We start from the raw sequence: 26861 nt of genomic DNA, 5'->3' as shown, positions 1-26861 counted from the left end.
CCTGACCAGTGTATGCCTTTTACTTCCTAGTTGCCTTCCTTCTCCTACCACAACCCCCAATCACTTCTGCCTCTCGTGGTAAAGTAGCCTTTAAAGTCCAACTGATCACATACCAACTCCCTGAAACCTGACTTTACATCCTCAATCAATGACCTCTGCTGCCTAATAGAGTCCTGAAATCTTTTGTTTTTCTCTAATTTACCAATTAATCATAAAGTTCCTTATACAGCTAATCTTTCATGTGTACGTTTCTCTTCAACTCAGTGATCTATTTCTAGAGTTCTTCAAGAGAACTTTATATGGCTCTGTCAACCCTTATTTCTATGCTTTCTTAACTTCCTAAATTTCTCATAGTTTACACCCATTGCTCACCAACCCTTCTCTCACTACTCTATTCATTGGCATCTGCTTCACAAAACCCGATCTTTTAAATAGCACCCTGATTTCCTTCTTGTTCAAACCCTTCTTTTTGTTTCCATGCTCCTGGCCTTCTCTTCTGCTTTAGATGACTGACCTTGAAGCCCCGCCTTCCCCTTTCCATATGGAAAAGGCTGTTTATGACAAGAACAAGAAGAGAAAAGAGCACATTTGCAAGCTACTGGAAAAGAGCCAGTAAAGACGAGAAAAATGGGAAGGGGATGGAAATTAAGAGCAGAGACAGAAGGATGACTCTGAGAAGAAGGAATACCTACACCTCTTTCTCTGAGATTGGTAGGAAGGAGAAGAGGATGAGTATAAATATAGATATAATCAGGGGGAGTTAGAAGGAGGCTTGTGTGAAATCATTTGCCCTCATTTTACCTGTTGGTATCTCTGGCCACATCTTCGTAGACACTCTGCACCCCAATCTCCAGCCTTGTGCAGCCATAGGTCAACATGTCACTTAAATGCCGCTTCATGCAATAATCTGGTCTGGTCTCAATTGTAATTCCAATACACTTAGTGAGGCTTCTCTCAGAATACCTGCAGAGCAAATCTAAAAGTAAGCAACCTTCCACAGCTTTAGGACATTTGCTCCCATTTGAACGACTATTTTCGCTTAGTCCTATAAGACAGTGGTTAAGAGTGTGGCCTAGTTCAAATCCTGGCTCTGCTACTTCTTAACTATGCGCACAGGAATGTTATTAACCTCTCTGTGCTTCGGTTTCATTATGTGCAGAATGAGCCTAATAGAAGCCATACCTCATAGGACTGACATGACTAAACTAGCACACAGTACTGTTACCATCATCATTATCATTCTTATCCTCCTACAGGACGCTAGTAACCATAATCTTCTCGAAAAAGCGAATGCAACTGTGGAAACTCTAGTAACCACTTTTCATATAAGTGATAAGTATCTGCCTTATTTATTTCCCACTCCATATTTTATGCCATGTTAAATAAAAGGAAAAAAAAGAAGGGGAAGGGAAGTATGTATAATGATCATAGGAATAATTTAGATAAAATGTCTTCTATATACACACACAAGTCATTCTGCCAAGCCTATTAATCTTAGCAATAATTTACAAAATTAGGCATCATTCTTCTCTTTCACTAACACTAGGTATCAAAGTAGTGAGTAATACTTTAGATTCAAGCTGCTTTAGTTAATGGCTTTACTGCTGGCTGAGAATCCAGGGAAGTAAAAGCCTTCCCAAGTGATCACTGAGCGGGCTGCTAATGTGAGCAGAGGACCTAACATTTCCGGAGGCCACTGCGCCAAGCGCTATGCTAGATACTCTGTACATATATGGAATGCTCCATCAGCTCAATGAAGCATGTCTTCTTATCTCCATTTCACAGAAGAAACTGAGGTTCAAAGAGATGAAGTACCTTGTCTAAGGACACAGAGCTCATAATATCCAAGTCAGGATTTGAAATTGGGTCCATCTGACTTTGAAATTCTTTTTTTTTTTTTTTTAAGATTTTATTTATTTATTTGACAGACAGAGATCACAAACAGGCAGAGAGGCAGGCAGAGAGAGAGAGAGAGGAGGAAGCAGGCTCCCCGCTGAGCAGAGAGCCCAATACGGGGCTCGATCCCAGGACCCTGGGATCATGACCTGAGCCGAAGGGAGAGGCTTTAACCCACTGAGCCACCCAGGCACCCCTGACTTCGAAATTCTTATTCTTCATTTCACTTTATAGCACTGCTTAGACATTTCAGCAAGGAACATCAGATTTCTCTTTTCAACTTCTCTAACATCCTAGAACCCAGTGATTCTTTTTGGTACACCCTTCTACAACTTTCTCAATTCCCTGGGAGGGTAAGGGAAACCTCTTTTTCTCCCCCCCGCCCCCTGTTTAATTTTCTTCCTTTCAAAGAAGTTCAAAGTCCTTTCTTCGAGTATAAAAATCATCAAGTTTCCAAAATTTTTAAACTATTCCTTTAGGTTCACTTCTTCATTAACTGTCAAAAGCTGACTTAATTTTAATAATAGTTATTAACAAAGTTAATCACTGAACTGGGACACTGATTCTGAAATTTTTCATTCTTGATATTCCAACTCTTTTGCACTGTTTATTACCTATAAGGTTTTATATGGGATTACCAGAGGCAACAGAACTAAAAAGTAAATAAGTGGTCCAAAGTTACTGAAAACTGAATCATAAGAGAGATAAAGTGCTCAGATATTTTTCAAATCTTGCCTAAGACAGGATATAAATCATTATGCATCTTTGAAATAAATCAGAAAGTCCCATGCCTCTCAAATAGGTGGGTACTAAGACCTGAACTAACAGAAAGAAGTATATAATGCCATGGTTAAATATAATTTTCTTTAAATATCAATTATTGTGTTTGGGGAAAACCGTATTTAAAAAATTAAAATACTCATATTATGGAGAAAGAAAATCACATGAAGATTGATTTAAAAAGAAAGGAAAGCAAGAAACTCTAAATTAGTGTATTTAAGAAAGTAAAGAAGAACATAATAGAATCAGGCATTCTAAAATTGTGCCATATATCTCCCTATTAACTGACTGTTTCAAAGCCTCTAGTTTTTCTTAAAAGAAAGCTCAGCAGCACAACAGTACCTTGGATCACTGGGAAGAAACTAGAGGACAGGCAACTGTGCAAGTGGGAATCTGTCCACAGGAAAGAGAAAATCACCAGCTAATCTTTCTATTGCCCAGATCACAAAAGGCATGCAGACACAGAGAGGAAGCTGCTGCAAGGACTGTAAGATCTCTTTCTTAGTAACTGGAATATAGTATAAGGAGAGAGACAAGCCTTATTCTCAAACAATAATTTAACTCCATTTCAAAAATGTCTTTCCTCTTAAGGGAAATGTCATTACCTTTTGCAGGGTAAGAAATGGAAAAATTAAAAAAAAAGGTTTTTAAAAGCTAACATTTTGTATTTACAAAAAGCTTTTAACGCTACCTTCTTTTCAGAATTGTATTTTCATTTGGAAAGCAATTAAGCAGAAACTCTTAATCTGAATGACAAATTAATGGGGTATTTTTCTAAAAGAACAGAGTTTAAGGTCATCCTTCCTATAGGATAACTGTATTTTTATTGGGATTTTTGTTAATGCTACATTTAGTCCTACACTCACTGAACCTACCTCTTCATTGAGCAGCAGTGTAAAGATATTAATGATTGTTCTTTAATATGCAAATATTTGCATGAAGGCTTTCAACTAGTCTAAGCAACTTCGGGGCAATTTTTAGGGCCTGCCATAACCCTCATATCATTTTAGGTAGCCATCCAATAGGATGCCTCTCTGTTAGTACCCAGTTCAATTCCCATATCTTCTGGAGGGCCATAAAATTCTTAAGTTCTTGGGCACCCAGGAAATGTGCTACACATTTTCCAACCCTGATCATAAACTTCTAAAGGCCAAGCTAGGACTCGTGCCCAGGTCTTCTAATTCCGACTCCACTGCTCTTTTCGTGCTATTACAGGGTCATCTTAAATAAGTCTGGACCCTACTGTGCAGGGCTATACTGAATCCTACATGTTTCTGTATGCCACAGTAGTGGCACCAACTACAAAAGATGCTAGCTAATATGCTCTGCAAAGCCAAATATAACTTAAGCCAATAACTTATGCTGACTTTTTTTTTTTTTTTAAGAAGGTTGGGCGGGTGGAAGTGTGGTGGGACAATACCTTCAGAGTTTGAAAGTACACAAAAACTATATGTTACCTGGTCTTCAAAACATAGCTCAAATATATTTCTCCTCCCACAACATCTTCCCAGAACCTCTCATCACTTTGTGCTCCCATTCCCAGAGCCACCTTGCCCTTAATATGAATACGGTTTGCCTTGTTATTGGTGGATGTTTGCCTGTGCATCTAGACAGGAGGCACCTTGAAGGCAGTAGGCTCGAATGTGTTTAGCAGTAACTGCTTAAAGTCTTCAGCATTAAAAACTCTACTTCAGAATAAAAAAATACAAATACAAAGAATGAATAAATAATCAAGCACAACTAAAGACACAGGTCTTTCTTTACCTTCCCACAGCAGCCTCTAGATAATTCTGCTGGTTATCTTTCCTCTTGCAAAGAATCTACCCTAGAGGATGCCTCAAACTAGACCAGGGATTCTATAGAAAGGAATAATACACTAGTTCTTGTCCCAGAGATGTTAACAATCTAGCTGCAAGAAAAAGACACAGATGAAATCAAGAACCAGTTAAGAACAAAGACCTAAAAGAGGCAGAAATATGAACATATATTATTTCTTGGTTCTATTTATAGGAGGAAAAAAGTAAACTATAAAAGTGCTATCCATTATTACTAACTCCTTGCCTAAAGGGCCCCAACAAAGGGGACACTGAAGGAAGACAGCAAACCAATGTTAAAGTCTATTAATCTTCTGGTAACTGTTTACATGATTCACTCCAGGAAGATTATAGCATCAAAGAACACTTTTCGGGGCGCCTGGGTGGCTCAGTGGGTTAAGCCTCTGCCTTTAGCTCAGGTCATGATCTAAGTGTCCTGGGATCGAGCCCCACATCTGCTCAGTGGGGAGCCTGTTCTCTCTCTCTCTCTGCCTCCCTCTCTGCCTAATTGTATGTAATCTCTCTCTCTGTGTCAAATAAATAAAATCTTAAAAAAAAAAAAAGAACACTTTTCATTGCTATCAGTTTTTTGCAGTCCTCTTTTAAAACCTCTGTCAATGATGCCTGGGTGGCCTCAGTCATTAAGTGTCCACCTTCAGCTAAAGTCATAATCCCAGGGTCCTGGGATCAAGTCTCACATCAGGCTCTCTGCTCAGCGGGAAGCCTCTTTCTCCCTCTCTCACTTCCCCTACTTATGTTCCTTCTCTTGCTGTATCTCTCTCTGAGAAATAAATAAAATCTTAAAAAACAAAAACAAAAACAACTTTTAAAACCTCTGTCATTAATAAGTCAATGTGTCTTAGTCTACTCCTGTGTGAAATCTTACTAGAGCTCAAGGCCCAAATTCCTGAAAATCCTACAGAAGCTCAACCTGCTCAAACCAAATGGCAAAGTAAATAAAAATGGTACACAGAAGAAATGTTAATTTTCATTAGTCATAATGTGAAACTCTCTTCCATATCTATAACCCCAAAATTGGCTAATTAGAACTTATAAAATTCTTGGAAAGCCAAAAATTTGCTTGAATCGCCAAATAACATCTAGGGTTAATGATGCAATTTCTCTGGAGTAGCACCACAGACCAAATTCTTTTTTTGCTACTGTCATATCTGGAAAATATATCTCAATAAAATTTTATGCTCTGTACAATGCTGTGCTGGTGATATTCTAGACTTAAAAGTGACTGAGTCGGGTGTTTGATGATTTAAAAGTAACAATTTTTTTCCCCTTTTGAGACAGTGGTCAAGTTTGCTTCCTGGACATTGGTTGTTATGTCAATGAGATCTATAAAACAAAGTTCTGCCCAACACAAACCAAAGGAAACAGAAACAAAGAGAATTCTGATTTTTAAATGAGCACAACCAATGAAAAAGTAACCTGGTGACCTTGTAGTTTAGAGACTAATAAGGGACCTTTGCTCCCTATCATGCTAGTTGACAAGGTATAAGACAGTAAGATATATATAGACAAAACAACCCATAACATTTTGGTTTTTGATTCTTTCAACAGCTGACAAGAATGCTATCAGACAGCTGAAGAACCAATAGCAATGCATTATTAATAGAAAAGAAAAAAGAGTTATTACATATTCTTTTAACACTGCATTCACATTCTACTTTAAGGACTACATATAAGGACTATAAATGCATTATAGAAAAATCACTGTCAGAAAGTGACTGCCAGATGAAAAGTAACTTCCAAATACATCTTTTAGATAAACATTCTCATTCCAACAGAAATCTTCAAACTACAGAATGTCGGAGAAAGTAGTAATTTCAGAGATAATCTAGTCCCACCTCATTTTTATAGATGAGTAAACAAAAGCACAGAACACATAACTGGCTTAAATCAGGTAATAATGTAAGATGATCACAGAATTAAGTGTGGAAACTAAGTCTTCTGATTCTTCACGCACAGTTCTTTCCACTGGGTTCATTTAATAACACTTAGTACTCTCTATCCGTAAAGCATTATGCTAGATAGAAGGGACTTTTTCTCTTAAGAAGGTTAATTTCCTATTTAGGAAGGGGCGCCTGGGTGGCTCAGACAGTTAAGTATCCAAGTCCTGATTCCAGCTCAGGTCATGATCTCAGGGTCGTGAGACTGAGCCCCGCATGAGGCTCCTCATCCACTTTGGAGTCTGCTTCAGATTCTCTCTCTCCTTTCCCTCAGCCCCTCCCATGCCCCCTGCTTAAATAAATAAATAAATAAATATCTTTAAAAAAAAAAACCTCCCCAAAAAACAAAAACTGAAACCATACAGAATAGTCTCTCTCTGACCAAAATGGCATTAAATTAGAAACTGACAACAATGAGATATCAAGAAAAACTCCATGTTTTTGGAAATCTGGAAATCAACCCATTTCTATATAATCCATGGGTCCAAATATAAAGGATTTAAAATACTTTAAGAGAATAATAATTATAATACAACATATCAAAGTTTATGGGATTCTGCCAAAGCAGTGCTTTGAGGAAAACTTAAAGGTTTAAATACTTACATCAGAAAAGAAAAAAGGTCTACAATAATGGCCAAGCCTCTATACCTTACTAAATCATAGAAAAAGAACCATGAAGCATGCCAAAGAAAGGAGAAGACAACAACAAAAAAGTAAAACAAAAATCAATGAAGTAGAGGACATAAAGTCAAAAGTCAGTTCTTTGAAAAGAACAATAAAATTGATAAACCCCTAACTAGACCAATCAAGAAAAAAAAAAGAACACAGATTATCAGTATCAGGATTGAAAGAGGGGTGATCACTAACATCCTACAGATATTAAAAGCATAAGGGAATATTATGAACAACTTAATGCCAAAAAAGTTCAACAACCTGGATGAAGTAGACAAATTCCTTGAAAAATATAACTTACCAAAATGGATACAGATAAAACAGAAAATCTGAATAGCCTTAGTTAGGAACTGACTTAATCATCTAAAACCCATCCATAAGGAAAACTTCAGCCTTGGATCATTCTACTGGTGAGTTTTTTTTTTTTGTTTTTTTTTTTTTTTTAAAGATTTTATTTATTTATTTGACAGAGAGAGATCACAAGTAGACAGAGAGGCAGGCAGGCAGAGAGAGAGAAGCAGGCTCCCTGCTGAGCAGAGAGCCCGATGTGGGACTCGATCCCAGGACCCTGAGATCATGACCTGAGCCGAAGGCAGCGGCTTAACCCACTGAGCCACCCAGGCGCCCTCTACTGGTGAGTTTTAACAAACACTTATGGAAGAAAAAACATTGATTTTACATGAACTTTCAGAAAACAGAGGAGGACACACTTCCTAACATGTTTAATGGGGCCAGCATAATAACACTAACACCAAAACCTAACAAAAAAAATTACAAAAAAGGAGATTACAAACCACCACTGTTCATGAACATATATACAAATCCTTTCCAAAGTATTAACAAGATGATATATAAAAAGGATAACACATTATGATCAAATAGGGTTTATCCTAGGAATGCAAGGTTAGTTTAAAATTAAAAAAAAAGTAATCTACCTGATAAAAATAAAGTAGGAAAAATATGTGATCATCTGAACAGATATAGAGAAGTCATCAGACAAATGAATTAATGATAAAACCTCTCAGCAAACAACTTCATTCTAATAAAAGTGCCTACAAAAAAACCCTCAAGTAACATTGCAGTTAATATTGAAATATTAAATGTTTCCCCTGGTTACTGGGCATAAGAAAACAAAGTCCACTTTCACCACTTATATTTAACACTGTCTTAATGTCCTAGCCATTACAACAAAGCAAGATAAAGGATGCAAATCCAAAAAGAAAAATTAAAGCCTACTGTACTTGCAAATTAAGTGATTGCTTACGAAAAAAATCTTAGCAAATTTACAAAAACAGCTTTTAGAACTAAGTAGTGAATTTATTAAGGTAATATGATACTAGGTTAATATACAAAAATCAATGATATATCTATATACTATCTGTAAACAATCTGAAAATGAAATTTTTAAGAAGTTCAATTTCTGTAGCATGAACAGACACAAAAATATTTTGGAGTAAATTTAACAAAAGTCTAATAAGATCTCTACACTGGAGACTTCTACAAGGAATTAAAGAAGATCTAAGTAAATGAAGAGACAGACTATGTTCATTGATTAGAAGACTCAATATTATTGTCAATTTTCTCCAAATTGTTTTATAGTTTTAACACAACCCCAATCCCAACACACTTTTTAGTAGAAATTGATAAGGTGATTCTAAACTTTATATAAAAATGCAAAGGAACTAGAATATGCAAGACAATCTTGAAAAACAATGACAAAGATGACTCAAACTACTTGTCTTCAAGATATACTATGAAGCTACCATGATCAGACAGTATGTTACTGGCATAAGAACTAAAAAATGGATCAATGGGACAGAACAGAGCCCAGTTCCACATTTATAGCCCATCAGTTTTTGACAAAGCCACCAATATAATCTAAATGGGAAAGTTTTTATGGGAGAAATGGGGAAGTTTTTTTAAAAAGTAATGTTGAAACAAAAAAATGGGGACGTTTTTAAAGAAGTAATGTTGAAACATTTAGATGTCTATCTATAAGGGAAAAAAGAAACTTTGACTTACTTCACACTACATATAAAAATTAATTCAAGATGGATCACAAGCCTGAACAGGCAAGCTAAATATAAAAACCTAAAACGAGAAATAGAAGAAAACACAGGAGAGTATCTTCTTGTCTTGGGAGTAAGCCCAGGTTTAATAGAGACAATACAAAAGCAGTAACTATTAAAGCAAAAAAACTGCTAAATTAGACCTCATCAAAATAAAAACTTCAGCTTAAAGTTAATCTTAATATAATGAATACTCAAGCCACAGACTGGGTTTTCGCATTTGTAAAATACAGCTCTAGCAAAGGACTGGTATCCAGGATTTGTAACAGTCCAATAAAAAATGGGCAAAAGATTTTGACACCTCACAAAGGAAATATACACAGAAAGCATAAGCACATGATAAAGTGCTCATTGTTATTAGTCATCAGAAAAATGCAAATTAAAGCCACAATGAGAAACCATTACACACCTACTAGAATGGCTAAAATTAAAAAGACTTGACACCACCATATGCTGGTGAGGATGTGGAAAAACCAAATACTCATACATCACCGGTCAGAGTACAAATGGTACAACTACTTTGGAAAAATGTCTGGCAGTTTCTTAAAAAATTAAACACAGATGTAGCAATTCTACTTCTGGCTTACCCAACAGAAATAAATGCAATATTCACAGTAAGACTTGTATGAGTATGTTCATTGAAGTTTTATCATAATAACTGCAAACTGGAAATAGCCCAGGTGTCCACTGATAGAATGGATAAGCTGTGGTCATGCATACAATGGAATACTGCTCAGCGCAACCACTGAAATACCCAACAACACTGATGAATCTGCAAATATTAAGCTCAGTGAAAGAAGCCTTATACAAAACAGTATATGGCTGTATGGAAGGGGGAAAAAGGGGGAATAATGGTTGCCTTTGGGAGATACAGGTGAGAATTTACTCGGAAGGGGAACGAGGAAGCTTTCTGGGATGACGGTTATGTTCTATATCATGACAGCGTTTTGATGCACGGCTATATATGTTTATTAGAACTCATCAAATGATACACTTAAGATCTTTGCACTTCACTGTATGTAAATTTACTTCAAAAGAAAACACAGTGGACTATATTTGGAAAGAAGTGTACTGAAGCCTGCAACGTGTTTTGAAATACATAAAAAAAAGAGGGATCCATGGATGGGTAGAAAAATGGATAGCTGGATAAGTATGTAATAAAGGAAGTACTGCAGAATCCAGGTGACAAGCATGTAGTGCTCACTGAAAAATTCTGTATTTTGGAAGAAATACTGCAGCTAATATGACTGAGATCGTATTTTAGGTTGGACTGCCAAAGTTAAGGATCCTGGTCACCATCCATGAAAATCTGGTTGATCAAGGGAGGAAGCAAAAGAGGTCAATATATAAAGTGAGGGGTGAGGAATATATTAAAGCCAAAGCTCAGAAATGCAAGAAGTCTGAAGTGTGCCAGAAATAATGCCCAGGGCAGCAAGGAAGAAAATAATCACTTTCAAGCCCTCTGAGGTTGCTTTTGCTTTCTTCCTAACTTCTGCAAATCTACGAAACTGTCTTCTAGGCCTGCTACCCAGCATTATCTAGCACACCAGCTTTTCCAAGACACATAAGGACACAGCTGGAGGATTTAAAGTCATTGATGAGGGGCAAAAAGAGGAAGAAACGGAAATGAATTAAAAATTCCACTGGGAGAAGGTATGACTCACCCACTTCTTGATGGGTAACCACCCTTTGAAATTGCATCTTTTAAAAACAGCCAAAAAGCATTAAAGATTGAATGTAAAACTGCTGCTGGGCAGGACTGATTAAAAAGGAATAAAACTATTTTAAAAGGTTATTCTGAGTTATTTGGCAATATGTGCATTCCAGTGAATGGGTGACTCAGATCCTACTGCCGGTCCTTTTCATCTCCAAGCTATGATTTTTAGAGGACAACAGTCACCAGGAGTTGTTGCTCTCTGGAGACAACTGGAGTTTCAGTCTAGCTGATAGAAATGAGTGATTAACACTTTGCTTGATTTAATGCACCTTGACAGAAACTACACCTGCTTTGTCCTTGAACTCTTTTACTCAGCTTTCCAATTTTTCTATTGCAAGGATAGAACATACTTTTTGCTACTAACTTGCTGTAAATAGAAACCAGGTTCACTCTGGGGGGCTTTTCCTTACCTTAACTTTTAATCTTTTAAGTAAAAAACAAAATTTTGATCAGGCTTAAACATGGCTTAACTTTGATCAGGTTAGACACTGGATAACAAAGGAGGGTAACATGAGGTAACTGCAATTTGAATGAAGACTTTTATCCTTAAACATTATTATGGATTCATCTGTCACTATGTAATTTTTAACTTAATTTGAAATTAAGCTTTTAAACTAAAACCTCTGCTGTGCTAATTAAAATCAGTATTGCGTATTTGTATTCAGCAATAATAAACTAATAGCAACAAACATTAAAATAAGCATGAAGCTCATTACTTAACGTCTGGGAAAGGTCAGCCACACTGGGTAACCCAGCCAGTCTTCATAAATACCCTTAGTGCAAGAGAACATAGAAAACGGAGAGGTAAAGAGCTCATCCAAAAATTTTTGAAGAAAACACATTATGTCCAAAACACATCATCTCTGGGCTGCTCTTTATTTCACAAAATGTTAACATTTGAAAATGGTCTTCTAGGTCTCTAGTTCTATAGCACAATCCAGACTGCTATTTCTTTAAACTATATAACATTTTCTGAAAAACTAATGCCATCTTTAAGTATGGTAGCAAAAATGTAGTAGTAGCAAAAAATTTACCTCAACAAAATAAACAAGGTACCACAAATCAGCTTTTTCCAGATTATCTCATAAAAGTATAGAGACCAAGAGAAAGAACAAAACATGTCAAATGTAGGTTGCCATGATTCAGTGTAACATTCATGGATGGTTTTATGGCTCCCAGATTGTACTTTTATTACTTCCCAAGAGCTGTTCATGAGATTTGTTGCAATGAAGACTCAAATCATATATAAATTTTCATCTGAAAGTAAAGTGTTTGTTGCCCTCTTGAGGCAAATTCAAGAACAGAAATAAAACAACGTTGGCTTGGCCTAGTCCATTATAGAAAGAGGCTTCCTTCTCCAAAGGGCTTTTTCTACAAACCTATCATGCTCTGAAGCTGGATAGTTACAATATAAACTCTATTTTTACACCAATAACAGACAACTTATGAAAGGCACTAGAACATTTCTGCAAAAATAAAGCTAAAACTTCATACTAAGAATAAAGCAAAAATTTTAAAGTTTCAATTGATAAAAATGTCAAACTAGCTGCATCCTAAAAATTAATGATGCAGATCTTCAGTCAACTTAGCTCATATGACCCAGGGGACTCAAACTATAGACTACGAAAAGCTTTGTGGCAAACTTTTATGGAGGTTAGGAGGGTGGGGCAAGTCCAAGACAGTCTACTCAGTTCCACTTAGCAAATACGGTCTTCAACACGAGAAGAGCTGCACTGAGAAAAGAGTGTGTAATATCTAAGTGCGGATAGAAAAATTCAATGGTCTTGACAGATTATCCTGTTACAGAATTCTCAGAGTTAAATGAATTTTAGTAATTCTGAAGTACAGTTGCCATTTCAAGGTCATGGGGCTTTGAACTAATTAATGTTGCTTCCTCTCAAATTACATTTTATTCTAAGCTATCACCTGATTTTCAGTATTAAGAAGAATGGGTTGGACTACATTATTCCTCTAAAGTTTCAAAGATTTCAGTGTTTTACTAAGCATGACTTATATTTATGAATGATCAAGATTTCAAATAAGCAGTAAAAATATGGTTATCATCTCATCTTCCTACTAAAGATTCTGTAGGAGGAAGAGATCACACCCAGCTGTTATTAAAAGTCTAGATTCATGGACATAGAATTAACCCATCACATTCTCTAGAACCAATCAAACAAAGTAGGTTCCTCACACACTCTCCCAGTTGCTGAACTCTTTATACAAATCTCGAGATACCCTTGATAGTTAAGGGGACAGGGAAAGTAGAAAGAACACAAAAAGTGTCCCTAATCTAAGAGGTTGCCCTACCTGTCGTTAGCTGTCAGTATTTCACCTACAGACTGATTATTCATTCAAAATGTATTCACACATTTACAAAATGTATTCACACATTTACTTATGGCTACTACGTGCCAAGAACCATTTTATTTATAATACCCTTAGGTTCATTCAAACTTTGGCTGCACTTACTACTCTACAAAAAATTCTCTAAGAGGGGCACTATTTGAACAACTTTGTCCTTACCTATGTGACCCTCCCTCCCCAATATAAAAGAGAAGCCAGAAAAAAAGCCTGAACACAGGAAGAGCAGTATTAAAAAAACTCCAGAGAGATCCTATTTCTTCCAATATTTTGAAGTTCTAATGATGTACACACATGTGTGCTCATATACACATAGACACACACACTTTCATTGTATGAATTTTTGTATCTAGCACAGTTTCTTGCATTAGAGCAAAGCTCAGGCTCTGAAAGCAAAGCTGCCTGGTTTCACAGCCCCACTTGGCCACCAACTACCTGTGTAATTTTGACAAGTTGCTTAATCTCTGTACCTTAGTTTTCTTACCTGTAAAACAGGGGTAGTTTACATACATAACTCAGGGTGCCTGGGTGGCTCAGTTGGTTAAGTGCCTGCCTTTAGCTCAGGTCATGATCCATGGGTCCTGGCATCTGGCTCCCTGCTCAGCGGGGAGCCTGCTTCTCCCACTCCCTCTGCCCTGCCCCCTGATTGTGCTCTCTCGTGCTCTCTCTCTCTCAAATAGGTAAATAAAATCTTTAAAAACAAATAAATACTTAATTCAAAGGTTTACTGTAAGTTTTAAAAAAATGAATATTTACCACAATGCCCAGCACATGATATACAAACATGAATGTCCTCCTTTATCCCCATCTCCCATGTCCCTTCCTCCTCAGCTCTAATGCCCAGAATAACCATCAATCATCACTCTACTATCTCTTCCATGCATTTACATTTTCTAAGCATTTACACACATGTCCCTGCATTTACATTTATGTGCAGGTACACAAAACTGATGGGATCCATACTGTAAGAACTGACTCTAAAAATTGCTTTTTCACATAGTATATATACCTCAGAGACTGATAACTTTACCATATTAGGTGATCTTATCTGTCTGCATGGCTACAAATGCCATGTATAGGTTGATAACCCCCAATTTTGCATTGCCAGCCTAGATGTCTCTTGTATATTCTACCCAAATCTCCACTTGAATGTACCTTAGATATTTCAAATTTAACATATCCAAAGTAAAATTCTTGGTTTTCTCCCACATACCTGCTCTTCTCTCTGTCTTTTTCATCTCAGCATATGGTGCCACCCATCAACCATTTCCTATAACCAAAAGTTGGGTATCATGCTTGATTCTTTCCTCTTTCTTACCCCCAACCCAACCCAAAGTCCTGTCATTTGCAGCAATAAAACAGAGTTCTAATCCATCCTCTCTTCTCCATCATTGCTGCCACCACCCTCAAGTGAGCTATGATGGACATAATAGTCTTCTATCTGGCTTCTCACTTTTACTCTTGTAATCCTCCAATCCATAACCCAGACAATAGACAGAATGACCTTCTCATCAACCTGAATGTGTCACTCTCCTGCTTAAAACCACCTACTTTCTACTGAGTTTCAAATAAAATTTTGGCTCCTCAAAAGCATTATATTCTCTGGCCTGTACGTACTTAACTCTGCAAGCTTACCTCATGATATTCTCTCCTTTGTTCACTGGAGTCTAGTCACAGTGGCCTCCTCTCTGTTCCTAGAAGACCCCAAGATCTTCCCCATTTCAGTGATTTTTGTCTTATTTTTTCTGCTCTTGGCCTAATTATTCCTTATACACTGGGTCTCAGCTTAAATACGACCATGTTGTCCAGAGAATAATCTTTTTCTTTATCATAGTAGTCTATTTCTACCATAGCATTCCTGTTTATTTGTTGAACTAGTAGAAATAGCACCTCAAGAGTGAGGACAACATCCTTATTCCTAGTGCCGAAAGCAGTGCACAACACCTAGTGGGCCTTCCATAAACACTGAGTAAATAAGAGGGAATAGCATACAGTAATTAACGAGGTTTTCCTGAAACTTCTGAAAATAAAACCTACTTTAAAACCTACTTTTTAAATAACTATATATAAAACTTATTATTCTTCTTGCTTAAAAACGGAGATATGAGATATCAAAAGAATGTATAATTAATTCTCTTTTGCTTTATCAACTACAATGAATAAATCATTCATGAACAGAAATTATTTAGTAGTTATTAATAAATTATTAAATAATAATCACTTGTTTCATTGATTTCATGGCAGCCAGATGTTTTACATAAAGTGTACCCTTAGTGCTCTTTTTGAGTGGTTTAAAGACTCAACTAGTTTAGTTTTAGTTTAGTAGTTTAGACCAGCCTATGGTTGAAAAACCTTCAGTGATTTTATGGATCGTTCTTTCTCAGAGGATACTAATGTCAGTGAACCATATGCACTTATTTAAAAAATTAATTTTTTCAATGAAAACAGTCCTTTCCCACAAACAGACATAACTATGGGAACTAGGAATGTGTAAGGTGATGGATGCTAATTAAGCTGACTGTGGTGGCCATCTCACAATATATGTAAGTCTTTATGCTGTACACCATAAATTTTACAATGCTGCACATCAATTGTATCTCAATAAACTAGAAAAAATGTATTTTAATTATAATCCATCAAAAATATGCAAATAAAATGAACAAAATCTACCACTCCACCCCCGCACCACCAAAAAAGAACTAGGAACATAGATGTAGAGCAGAAGGAATTCTCAAAGGCTGCGGCTAGGAGGATAAGCTGATAACCACTCTGGAGAATATGGTAAAATAAGGATTTCTTACTTGACTGCCTCGTAAATATTGTTGGAGGTATGTCCTGATAAGGCGTCATGTAAATTTCGAATAAAATAATCTCTGTATTCTTCTGGAAGGGCCATAAATGTTCCACCCATCACAATAAACTCTACTTTATCCACACTGTGACCAAGTTGTTTTAACTGAAAAACATATAAATTCATCAGCATTAGACATAGTCAACTACCCTAAGAAGGCACTGCGAATTTCTAATTTTATTTTGTAGCATCTTCATCAGTATAGTTTAAAAATGAAAAGCAATTTAACATATTTAGCAAATTCTGTGGATTAAAAAAATAGACTCTGGAGTCTGAAAGGAAAAAAATTATAGTTCATGGAGGGAAAGGGAGAATTAGAAAGAAGCTTAACATCAATACATACGTGGGAATTTAAAAACATGGAGAATATAAACTAGAAAGCAGGAAGGGCAAATATAATAATACAATACAATATGCAATATAATAAATATTTATTGATTATGTATTTTTATGTCAGAATTTGCAGTAAGCCTTGGGGACAAAAAAGATGACTATATGCAACATAATCAAGACTTGATGCCAATGGAAGAAAAAGAACATTACATTACAAAGAAAAATTAAGAAGGCAATTTTAAATCAAAACTTTGAAGTTTTAAATCAGTTGTGAAGATTATGAGCACAGGTGGCATTGCTCTCTGGAAGAAAAAAGGAAAATAAAAGTCTGATAAAATATGAAATAGTATCTCTCTCTAGGGGAGAGAATAGTACAGATTTTTCATTTTGTCAAACATAACAAGCCAAGATTCTAAATTTTAAAAACAGGTATTTAAATTTCTTAGGTTCCTCAAAAAATTAAAAATAGGAAATCAGTATGAGTAATATACTAGGTAGGTACGCAAAGAAAAACAAAAACACAAATTCGGAAAGATATATTCACTCCTCTATTTAAACTGCAGCATTATTTACAATAGCCAAGATGAAAGCAATCCAAGAGTCCACTGATAGACAAAGGGATGAAGAAGATGTGGTATATATATATACAATGGAATATAAATCAGCCATAAAAAAGAATGAGCTCTTGTCATTTACAAAAACATGGAGGGAACTAGAGGGTATTTTGCTAAGGAGAATAAGTCAGATAGAGGAAAAACAAATGCCATATGATTTCATTTATATGTGAAATCTGAAAAACAAAAACAGATAAACAAAAAGCAGAAAGAGCCATAAATGCAGAGAACACACTGATGGTTGCCAGAGAGTAAGTGGGTGAAGGGATGGAAAAAATGGCTGAAAGGCGGTAGGAGATACAGGCTTCCAGTTACAGAATGAATAAGTCACGGGGATAAAAAGTACAGCATAGAAAATATAGTCAATGATACCGTAACAGCACTGTAGGGTGAGTGATGGTAGCTACACTTGTGGTGAGCACAGCATAACAAATAGACATGTTTAACCACCAGGCAGGATGCCTGAAACTAATGTAATATTGTGTGTCAACTACACTTCAATTAAAAAAAAAATTCTTGCCATATTTTAGGCTTGAGAAAAACTGGGTCAAGGGGACTACCAAATTATGAACTCAAATTAATGCACTGTGTAAAGGATGTCTACACTTAATATGGACAAAAAGGCACCTTCTAAAATGTTTGTTTCTGAAAATGGCAAGTAACAATTTATGCATATGAATATATGTATATAAATATTCACATATACATAGGCATGCACACGCAAATATGTATTTGAGTGTGTATGTAAGTTGTGTACACACACACACACACACACGCGCGCACATAAAGAAAGCTTTCTATCTGTGATTGTTTACAAGGGATACACAACAAAATCATTCTAGTAGCTTTTTCAAAATATCTTGCCAGAACCGTAAACTACACTTAATTGAACTCTAGAGGTGAAATGCTGGCATATGTTTTGGAAAAGATACTCAGGTGATTCTAGTGTATTTACAGTTAAGAAAAGAATCACTGCTTACAGTAGTTTCTTTTCCTTTTTTTTTTTAAATTTAATTTTATTTTTTTCCAGTGTTCCAAAATTCATTGTTTATGTTCTACAGTAGTTTCCAAATCTTTTAAAACCCATTCCTTTTCCAAAAAGCATAAAAATTTCATATGCTATTGAAACATTTTAAATGAATTAAATGCCATGGTTAAAAAAGAAACTGAAGCAACGGTCAGCTTAGAAGATGCTTTTCTAAACTATGTAGGTTCCACCCAGGCAGGGGTCCTTTCCTATAGCTGACAATCGTGATGAACATGTGCTTGGGTGACAGTGAAGTGAAAAATCTGAACTGGCTGGCATTCACTAATACTAGTTAAACAAACACAGAAATGACTTAAGGACATGGATGTACTACTTTCCATTGGAGATTTTGTAGTTGCCCTACCAGACGTCACTGTAAAAATTAGTGGTCACACTTTTTTAAGTTGGATAAGTTCAAAATAGAATTATAAAAGAGAAAAACTACATTAACATTTAGTTTTCCCAAAGAGAGCAAGGCTGTTGACACAGGACTTGTTTTTAATTGGTTATATTGGAGTATAATTTACATACAATAAAATCAATTATTTTTTAAGTGTACAACCACATGAGTTTGGTTACGTGTTTAGAGTTATGTAATTACCACCACAGTCATTATACAGAACAATTTCACAACTCCCAGAAGTTCCTCGTACCCTTTTGCAGTCAATTCTCTATTCCCACCCTGGCAAACCAGGCACGATACTTTTTATGTGGCATATGGAAGCAAATATTCAATCCATCCCCCTGCTGTCTAAGGACTTTCACACATCTACATCTGTATATTTCGTCTGGTAAATGAGTTTGTACAAGTTGAAAGAAATTTAGAGAATATAAAACCTTAAAGCAATAATAGAGTCACGAAAGGAAGTAGCGTTTCTGACTTTGCTGGGTATTGCAAACTAGTCTCCCTCTTTTAGATGGATACTTAAACTTACCAAGGGGAAAGACACTCTTTTAGTTATTTCAGGTTCAACTCAAATCAAACAATAATACCTTCAGTGTACAAAAACTGAATTTAAAAATGCTTTTTAAAAACTTACCTGTTCTATTCGGTGTCTTGTCTGTAGATAAGGGTCATATCTAGCGCGGATAGCTCGCATGGAGGTTGGCTAAGAAAAAAAGAGAAAAATCTCCTGCTGGGCCCACATTCAATAAAAATAATAAGTAGTTTCAAAAGGACTGTATTAAAAATAAACTTCTTTTGTGCTCCTTCCTTTTTCAGTCTTGTTAGGGATCAAAATGATGTTCTGAATAGCATCTGGCTAGTTCCTACCCCACTGTCTTAAGTATCTGACCAGCAGGGCATCTCCTTGAATCATATTTATCTTTGTGTAAACACTTATGAAACCTCCAGGGTCACTTTCTGCTAGAGCAGAAAGGGGTGGCTAGGGGACAGAAATGAGAGGGAGCTTTTTCACTGAATAATTCCTTTTGTATTTTTAACAATTTGAACAATGGAAAACAAGTAAAAAGTGAAATCCCATATATAAGAAAACGTCCAGTGGTTTGCTGGCTGCTGACCTCTTCTGCAGAGACTCACTGCTTCAAAAGCCTGCTTGCTGTTCTCCTGCTTGCACCCTGTCCTTACTCTACCTTACCCACACAGCATCAAATGATCTTTTTAAAACCTTACACTGGAACAGACCATCCCTCTGCCTCCAACCATAATGGCTTCTCATGACATCTATAATAAAATCCAAACTCTATGAGCAGCTTACAAACTCCCTATGTCATCTGTCTTTCCAATCTCATTCTTCCCCTTACCCATAAGTCCTGGTATACCCCACTGTCATTCCTGCTACAGCTCCTTGTTCTAGCTATCCTTTCCACTGGGAACATTCTCTCCTGTTATTCCTGCATGGCTCCTTCATGTCATTCAGGACTCAGTCCAAATATCATCTCCTTAGACAGTCACTTGCCAGCCACCAAGGCTAAAGTACCTACTCAGCTTCTACAGATCTAACTCTATTTTACTTCTTGGCTTAGCATTTACTAGTACGTGATATTTTCTTCTTTCTTCTCTATCTCCATTAGAATGTAAATTCTGTAAGATCACGGACCTTGTCCATTTTTCACTGCTGTAGAGGCAGTATAACGTGGTGGTGAGGAACAAAGAATTCAAAACCTGGCTCTGTCACACTTAGCAGTGTGTCTCTGGGCCAGATGTTTAGGACTTCTAAGCCTATTTCCTCATTCATAAAACCAGGAGAGTAACAGTATCTACCTTCAAGATGCTGCTATATGGTTTAAAGTTGTAAAGCACTTGGAATAGTTGACATATATAACAAGTGCTTATATAAGTATTTTTCTAGTGACTAGAGCAGTATATGTAGATAGTCAGCAAATATTTGATGAATGAACAACTTCTATCTTCAGGAGAAAAATAAAAAATTAAAAAATTTAAGAAAGCCAGTACTTCTATGAGCACACTATAGGTCAAAGTACAATGTTACACTTCTTCAGGACGACTTCACATCACTTTACCTCATATCCAGTATAAGACTGGGTTGAATATTCAAAATCTGAATCAGGTCCACCAGGGCAGTATCTGCCAATACAACCAAAGAAGGATGTCAGATACAAAACTCAGTCCAACAGTCTAGATCAAGTATCTGCAGTCTCCATAAAATCCCGAGAGCAAACAAACTTCGTTTTCATATCCTAATAGAAGAGTCTATCTTTGCAGTATCTACAATTAATTTATTTTCTATGAACAAGTAAACACAGGAAACATATAAGGAACATTATATGTCTACATTATTGTAGTCATTTTCAGAATGTTGCAGTCACTGTTATTTTACAGGTTTACGCTTTTAGGGACAAGTAAGAGGATTTAAGTTTTCCTAGGTTTGGAATGATACTCACAGTGCTCTCGGTAACTACGCTTAGGAAAACCTTTCTCTCATTTAATCTTCCTACCCAGAATCATGCATATTCTTCTGCTATTTTTCCAATTATCTAAAATTAAGATGTTTAAAGGTTATTTATAGGGATAATTTTGTAATGATACTTTTCTGATGCAAACTCATTTTAAATTTCTGACATTTAGAATTTAGGCGGCTCATATTTCCATGTTTCATTTATTAAGTTGAAAGACTGTCTGTCACTCTTGAGTTCTAGAACTTATGTATTTTTTTGTTTATTGCAATATATTAAAATCTTTGTATGTTTCATTTTTAAAGCAGTGAAACATCCTATCAATGGCTGCTTGTTTCAAAGAACTAACTTATGAATCTACTGAACCAAAGTTTTAAATATTAACCAGCATACACTGATTAAGATTCTAGGGGATTAACTAATTCATTTAAAGTACACATGCACACAAGTTATGAAAAGCATCCACACTTACACACATATATTTCCTGTAAAACTGATATGTGGGCATCTGTGGGGTTTGCACATCACAGCCACAACAGCAATCTACAAAAAAAAAAAAAAAAAAAAAAAAAATTTAATAAAAAAATTACCATGGAATAATGAATATAAAATCCTGGAAAGTGGTTATCTCACAGAAGGAGGGAAATGAATGCAATCAGGAAATGGTACATAAGGTAAAATACAAAAAAAGAAAATGGCTCAAAAGGGGCTTCAGTGTATTTGTAATGCTGTATTTCTTAAGCTGAGCAGTGGGTGTAAGGGTGACCTCTTTTCAGTGTTTTAAATCTCTAAAATACACAAATGCACTTATATACTAGCTTGGATTATATTTTACCTATAAATTAAGTGAAAAATAAGGAATTAATACTTTTCAAAGTCAAAGTGATTCCATTCTCTTACTCTCTTTATTTTACTAAAATAGCCTATAAGAAAAAATTACTTTATGCAATAAAGATATAAAATTATATTTAGGCCTAATCTTTAATTCAACCTCCTCATGGAAATATTGGACCTCAATATTTAGAGCACAGTATTAAGCTAGGAGCTATACTTCAGAGTGTGTGCAAAATATTCTCAGAGGGGTCTGTCAGAGCCTTCCTGATCGGAGGACAGTATGTGCCTCAGAAAGGGGGTGATGACAGAGATAAAAGTATGGTTACATACGTGGGGAACTGGCCAAATAAGGGTATAGACTAAGGTGAATGCAAGCCAGGTTTCTTAGTATTGGAGAAGGAAGTTATAAATATGAAAAGGGAGAGAACTTGGGTGTAACAGAAGGTATTGCTGTGAACTCACAGTTTTCAATAAGTATACTCATATACAAATAAATATAAATGTAAATGTGTTATGTATATGTGTGTCCACATATGTATGTATGTATACATACATATTTCCTAGCTTGGTTCACTGACATGGGCTAGGAGCAGCAACACCCTAATATCATTGAGTGTTTTAGCACTCAGATCTTGGTTTCTAAATACCCTTCTCCACTGAAAAAAAACCAGTGTTCTGTGGAGAAACAGGTGATTCCAGACATGGAGCAAAGAAAGGACAAGATGAACCTGGAACATTTTATTAGGACAGAAAGCTAGAAACTGCTCGAAAAATGATGGGGACATTTTAGAAAGACACAGAAACCAGCCTGAAGGCTCTCACTGGTCAAATCAGGGATCATCTGTAGTCAAAATAAATAATAACAGTAACAGATTATAACCATCAAACTGGAAATCATTAACCCATTCATACAAATAAATGAATAAGTAAACTGAAAATGTGATAAGGAATTCAAGGTACATCACCGCACAAAGCTTCTTAATTACAAAATGGAAAAGATTAACTTTACAGAGGAGAAGCCTGGGAGATGCTACCTTGCTCAAAATGAACAATATTGGAAAGAAGAATAAAGATGAAGGTATCACGCTCCCTGATTTCAAACTATACTATGCAATATGATATTGGCATAAAAACAGACAAATAGATCAACAGAACAGTCCAGAAATAAACCCCTCATATATGATCAGTTAATTTACAACAAAGGAACCAAGAATATACAAGTGGGGGAAAGGACAGTCTTCTCAATAAATGGTGCTGGGAAAACGGTACACCCACATGCAAAAGAACAAAACTAGACCACTATCTTATATAATACGCAAAAAATTAACTCAAGATGGATTAAAGACTTGAATGTTAAGACCCGAAACCATAAAACTCCTAGAAAAAAAACACAGGCAGAAGTTCCCTGACATTGGTCTGGGTGCTGAAGTTTTGGAACTGACTCCAAAAGCAAAAACAAGTAAGTGGGACTACATCAAACTACAAAGGTTCTGCACAGCAAAGTAAACCATCAACAAAAGGAAAAAGCAACCTACTGACTGGGAGAAAATATTTGTAAATCATATATTCAATAAGGGGTTAATATCCAAAATACACTACAAACTCAGCTCAATAGCAAAACTACATATGATTAAATAATGAGCAGAGGACTTGAACATTTTCCGGAAGACATACAGATGACTAGCAGACACATGAAAAGATGTTCAATATCAATAATTATCAGGGAAATGCACATTAAAACCATGAGATATTACCTGTTAGAATAGCAACCTAAAATGAAATACTACCACACACCTATACGAATGGCCAAAACCCAGAACATGGATAATACCAAATGCTAGCAAGCATGTGGAGCAACAGAAATTCTCACTTTTGGTAAAATACAAAATGGTACAGCCGCCTGGATGACAGTTTGGCAATTTCACAAAGGTTTAGCTTTATGGATTATGATATAATCCAGCAATCATGCTCCTAGGTATTTACCCAAATGAGTTGAAAACTTAGGTGTACATAAAACCCTTCAAACAATGTTTATAGCAGCTCTGTTTATAATTGCCAAAAACTGGAAGCAACCCAGATGCCCTTCAATAGGTGAAGGGATAAACTGTGGTACATTCAGACAATGGAATATTATTCAGTTCTAAAAACAAATGAGCTGCACCAAGCCACTAAAAAGATGTGGCGAACCTTAAATGCATATTGCTAAGTGAAAGAAGCCAATCTGAAAAGGCTACATACTGTTTGATTCTAACTACATCTTTCTGAAAAAGGTAAAACTACAGAGACAGTAAATAGATCAGTTTGCTAGAAGTTTGGAGCAAAGGAAAGGATGAATAGAGGAGTTTTAGGGAAGGGAAACTAATCCTCATGATCCTGAAATGGTGGACACATGACATTACGCATTGGTAAAACCCACAATAGAGGGGCACCTGGGTGGCTCAGTGGGTTAAAGCCTCTGCCTTCGGCTCAGGTCATGATCCCAGGGTTCTGGAATTGAGCCCCACATCGGGCTCTCTGCTCTGTGGGGAGCCTGTCTCCTCCTCTCTCTCTGCCTGCCTCTCTGCCTACTTGTGATCTCTGTCAAATAAATAAATAAAATCTTAAAAAAAAAAAAAACCCCACAATACACACTACTGTGAGTGACCCCCAATATAAACTATAAGCTTCACTTAATAATAATGTAGCAATACTGGTTCATCGATTTTAACAAATGTGCCAAACCAATGCCAAGGGCAACCTGGGCAGGAAGGAAAGGAAGTATAGGAAAACCCTGTGTGCTTTCTGCTCAATTTTTAGGTAAACCTAAAACTGCTCTGTTAAAAACAGGAAAAAAACCAAAAACGTAACAACAAAGCACCACCAGGGTAACAGCAGGAATAAAAGCACGAAGATCGGGATGCCTGGCTGACTCGGTGGATTAAACGTCTGCCTTCGGCTCAGGTCATGATCCCAAGGTCCTGGAATTGAGTCCCTCAACAGGGAGCCTGCTTTTCCCACTGCCTCTGTTTCTCTCTCTCATGAATACATAAACAAAATCTTAAAAAAAAAAAAAGGCATGAAGATCAGGATGCATAGCAGATAGGGAATAACAATCACCTGTGTATGTACTTCTGGTATTTTTGTATTTTTAATTTTTTTAAAGTTTTTATTTTGATTCCAGTTAGTTAACATTCAGCATTGTATTACACATTTCAGGTGTACAATACAGTGATTAACAATTAACAATTCCATATATCACCTGGTGCTCATCACAAGAAATGCATTCCTTAATCTCATTACCTATTTAACCCATCCCACTAAACCCCTCCTCTCTGGTAACCCTCAGTTTGTACTATATACTTCATGGCAGTTTCCTAATTTCTCTTTTTTTCCCTTTGCTCATTTATTTTGTTTCTCAAATTCCACACATGAGAGGAATCATATGGTATTTGTCTTCTTCTGACTGCCTCATTTCACTTAGCATATCTCTAACTCCATCTATGTCATTGCAAATGGCAAGATTTCATTCTTTTTAATGACTGAATAATATTCCATCATATATCTATATCTATATATCTCACAACTCCTTTATCCATCCATGAATCAATGGATACTTGGGACTGCTTCCATAATTTGGCCATTGTAAATAATTCCACAATAAATATAGGGGTGCATGTTCCCCTCTGAGTTACTGTTTTTGTATTTTTTGGGTAAATACCGGTAGTGTGATTACTGGTTTGTAGTGTAGTTCTACTTTTAAATTTTTGAGGAACCTTCATGCTATTTTCCACAGTGGCTACACCAGTTTGCATTCCTACCAGCAGTACAAGAGCGTTCCTTTTTCTCCACATCCTTGTCAACACCTACTATAACTTGTGTTGCCACTTTTAGCCATTCTGACAAATGTGAGGAGATAAATCATTGTGGTTTTGATTTGCCTATCTCTGATGGTAAGTCATTATGAGCATCTTTTCATGTCTTTTGGCCATCTAGATATCTTCTTTGAAGAAATGTCTGCTTATGTTTTCTGCCCATTTTTTATCCATTTTCTGCCCATTTTTATTGGATGGATATTGAGTTGTATCAGTTCTTTACATCAGATATGTTGTTTGCAAATATCTTCTCCCATTCAGTAGCTTCTTGCTTCCTTTAATGTGCAGAAGCTTTTTATTTTGATATAGATATCCCCTACAATATCCCCATAATAGAAGATATATCTAGAAAGAAGTTGCTATGGCTGATGTCAAAGAAGTTACAGCCTGTGTTTTCTTCTGGGATTTTTATGGTTTCAGGTCTCACATTTAGGTCTTTAATCCATTTTGAATTTATTTTTGTGTATGGTGGAAAAAAGTGGTCCAGTTTTCTTTCAGCTGCCTGTTGCCGCCCAGTTTTCCAATACCTGGTTTGTTGAAGAGACTGTCTTTTCCCGGGTGGATATTCTTTCCAGCTTTGTCAAACATTAATTGACCATACAGCTGGAAGTTTATTTCTGGGCTTTCCATTATGTTTCACTGATCTTTGTGTCTATTTTTGTGCCAGTATCATGCTGTTTCGATTACTACAGCTTTGTAATAGAACTTGAAGTCTGGAATGGTGATCCCTCCAGCTTTGCTCCCCACTACCCAACCAAGGTTGTTTTGGCTATTTGGAGTCTTTAGTGATTCCATATGAATTTTAGGATTGCTTGTTCCAGTCCTAAGAAAAATGCTACTGGCATTTGGATAGGGATTGCATTAAATGTGTAGATTTTGGATAGGATGGAGATTTTAACAATATTTGTTCTTCTAATCAATGAGCATGGCATGTCTTTACATTTCTTTGTGTCCTCTTTAATTTCTTGCTTTAGTGTTTTACAGTTTTCAGAGTTCAGGTCTTTCACCCTTTTGGTTAGGTTTATTCTTAGGTATCTTATTATTTTTGGTGTCATTGTAGATGGGACTGTTTTCTTAATTTCATTTTCCTTAGATTTTATTTCTTTTAGAGAGAGAGAGAGAGAGAGAACAGGGGCCAGGGGGAGGGTATGGGAGGGACAGAGGGAGAAAGAAAATCTCAAGCAGATTCCATGCCAAGCATGGA

The 26861-nt window shown here is 36.2% G+C and overlaps 1 protein-coding gene across 2 annotated transcripts in view; it reads right to left on the bottom strand.

Annotated features, from left to right (window-relative positions):
- Positions 1-26861, bottom strand: part of ELP3 (elongator acetyltransferase complex subunit 3) — a 101748-nt gene that overhangs the window by 60976 nt on the left and 13911 nt on the right. For both annotated transcript variants that reach the window (XM_032855691.1, XM_032855692.1), the window contains exons 4-8: positions 21445-21515; positions 20580-20643; positions 19136-19204; positions 16072-16226; positions 802-963 (exon numbers count right to left, since the gene is read on the bottom strand). In XM_032855691.1, the coding sequence (XP_032711582.1) occupies positions 802-963; positions 16072-16226; positions 19136-19204; positions 20580-20643; positions 21445-21515 (521 nt within the window). The remainder of the gene's footprint in view (positions 1-801; positions 964-16071; positions 16227-19135; positions 19205-20579; positions 20644-21444; positions 21516-26861) is intronic.

The sequence above is a fragment of the Lontra canadensis genome, unplaced genomic scaffold (genome assembly GCF_010015895.1).
Source record: "Lontra canadensis isolate GAN:19392208 unplaced genomic scaffold, GSC_riverotter_1.0 scaffold10, whole genome shotgun sequence".
Taxonomy (NCBI): domain Eukaryota; kingdom Metazoa; phylum Chordata; class Mammalia; order Carnivora; family Mustelidae; genus Lontra; species Lontra canadensis.
This window is presented reverse-complemented; position numbering and strand designations above follow the sequence as displayed.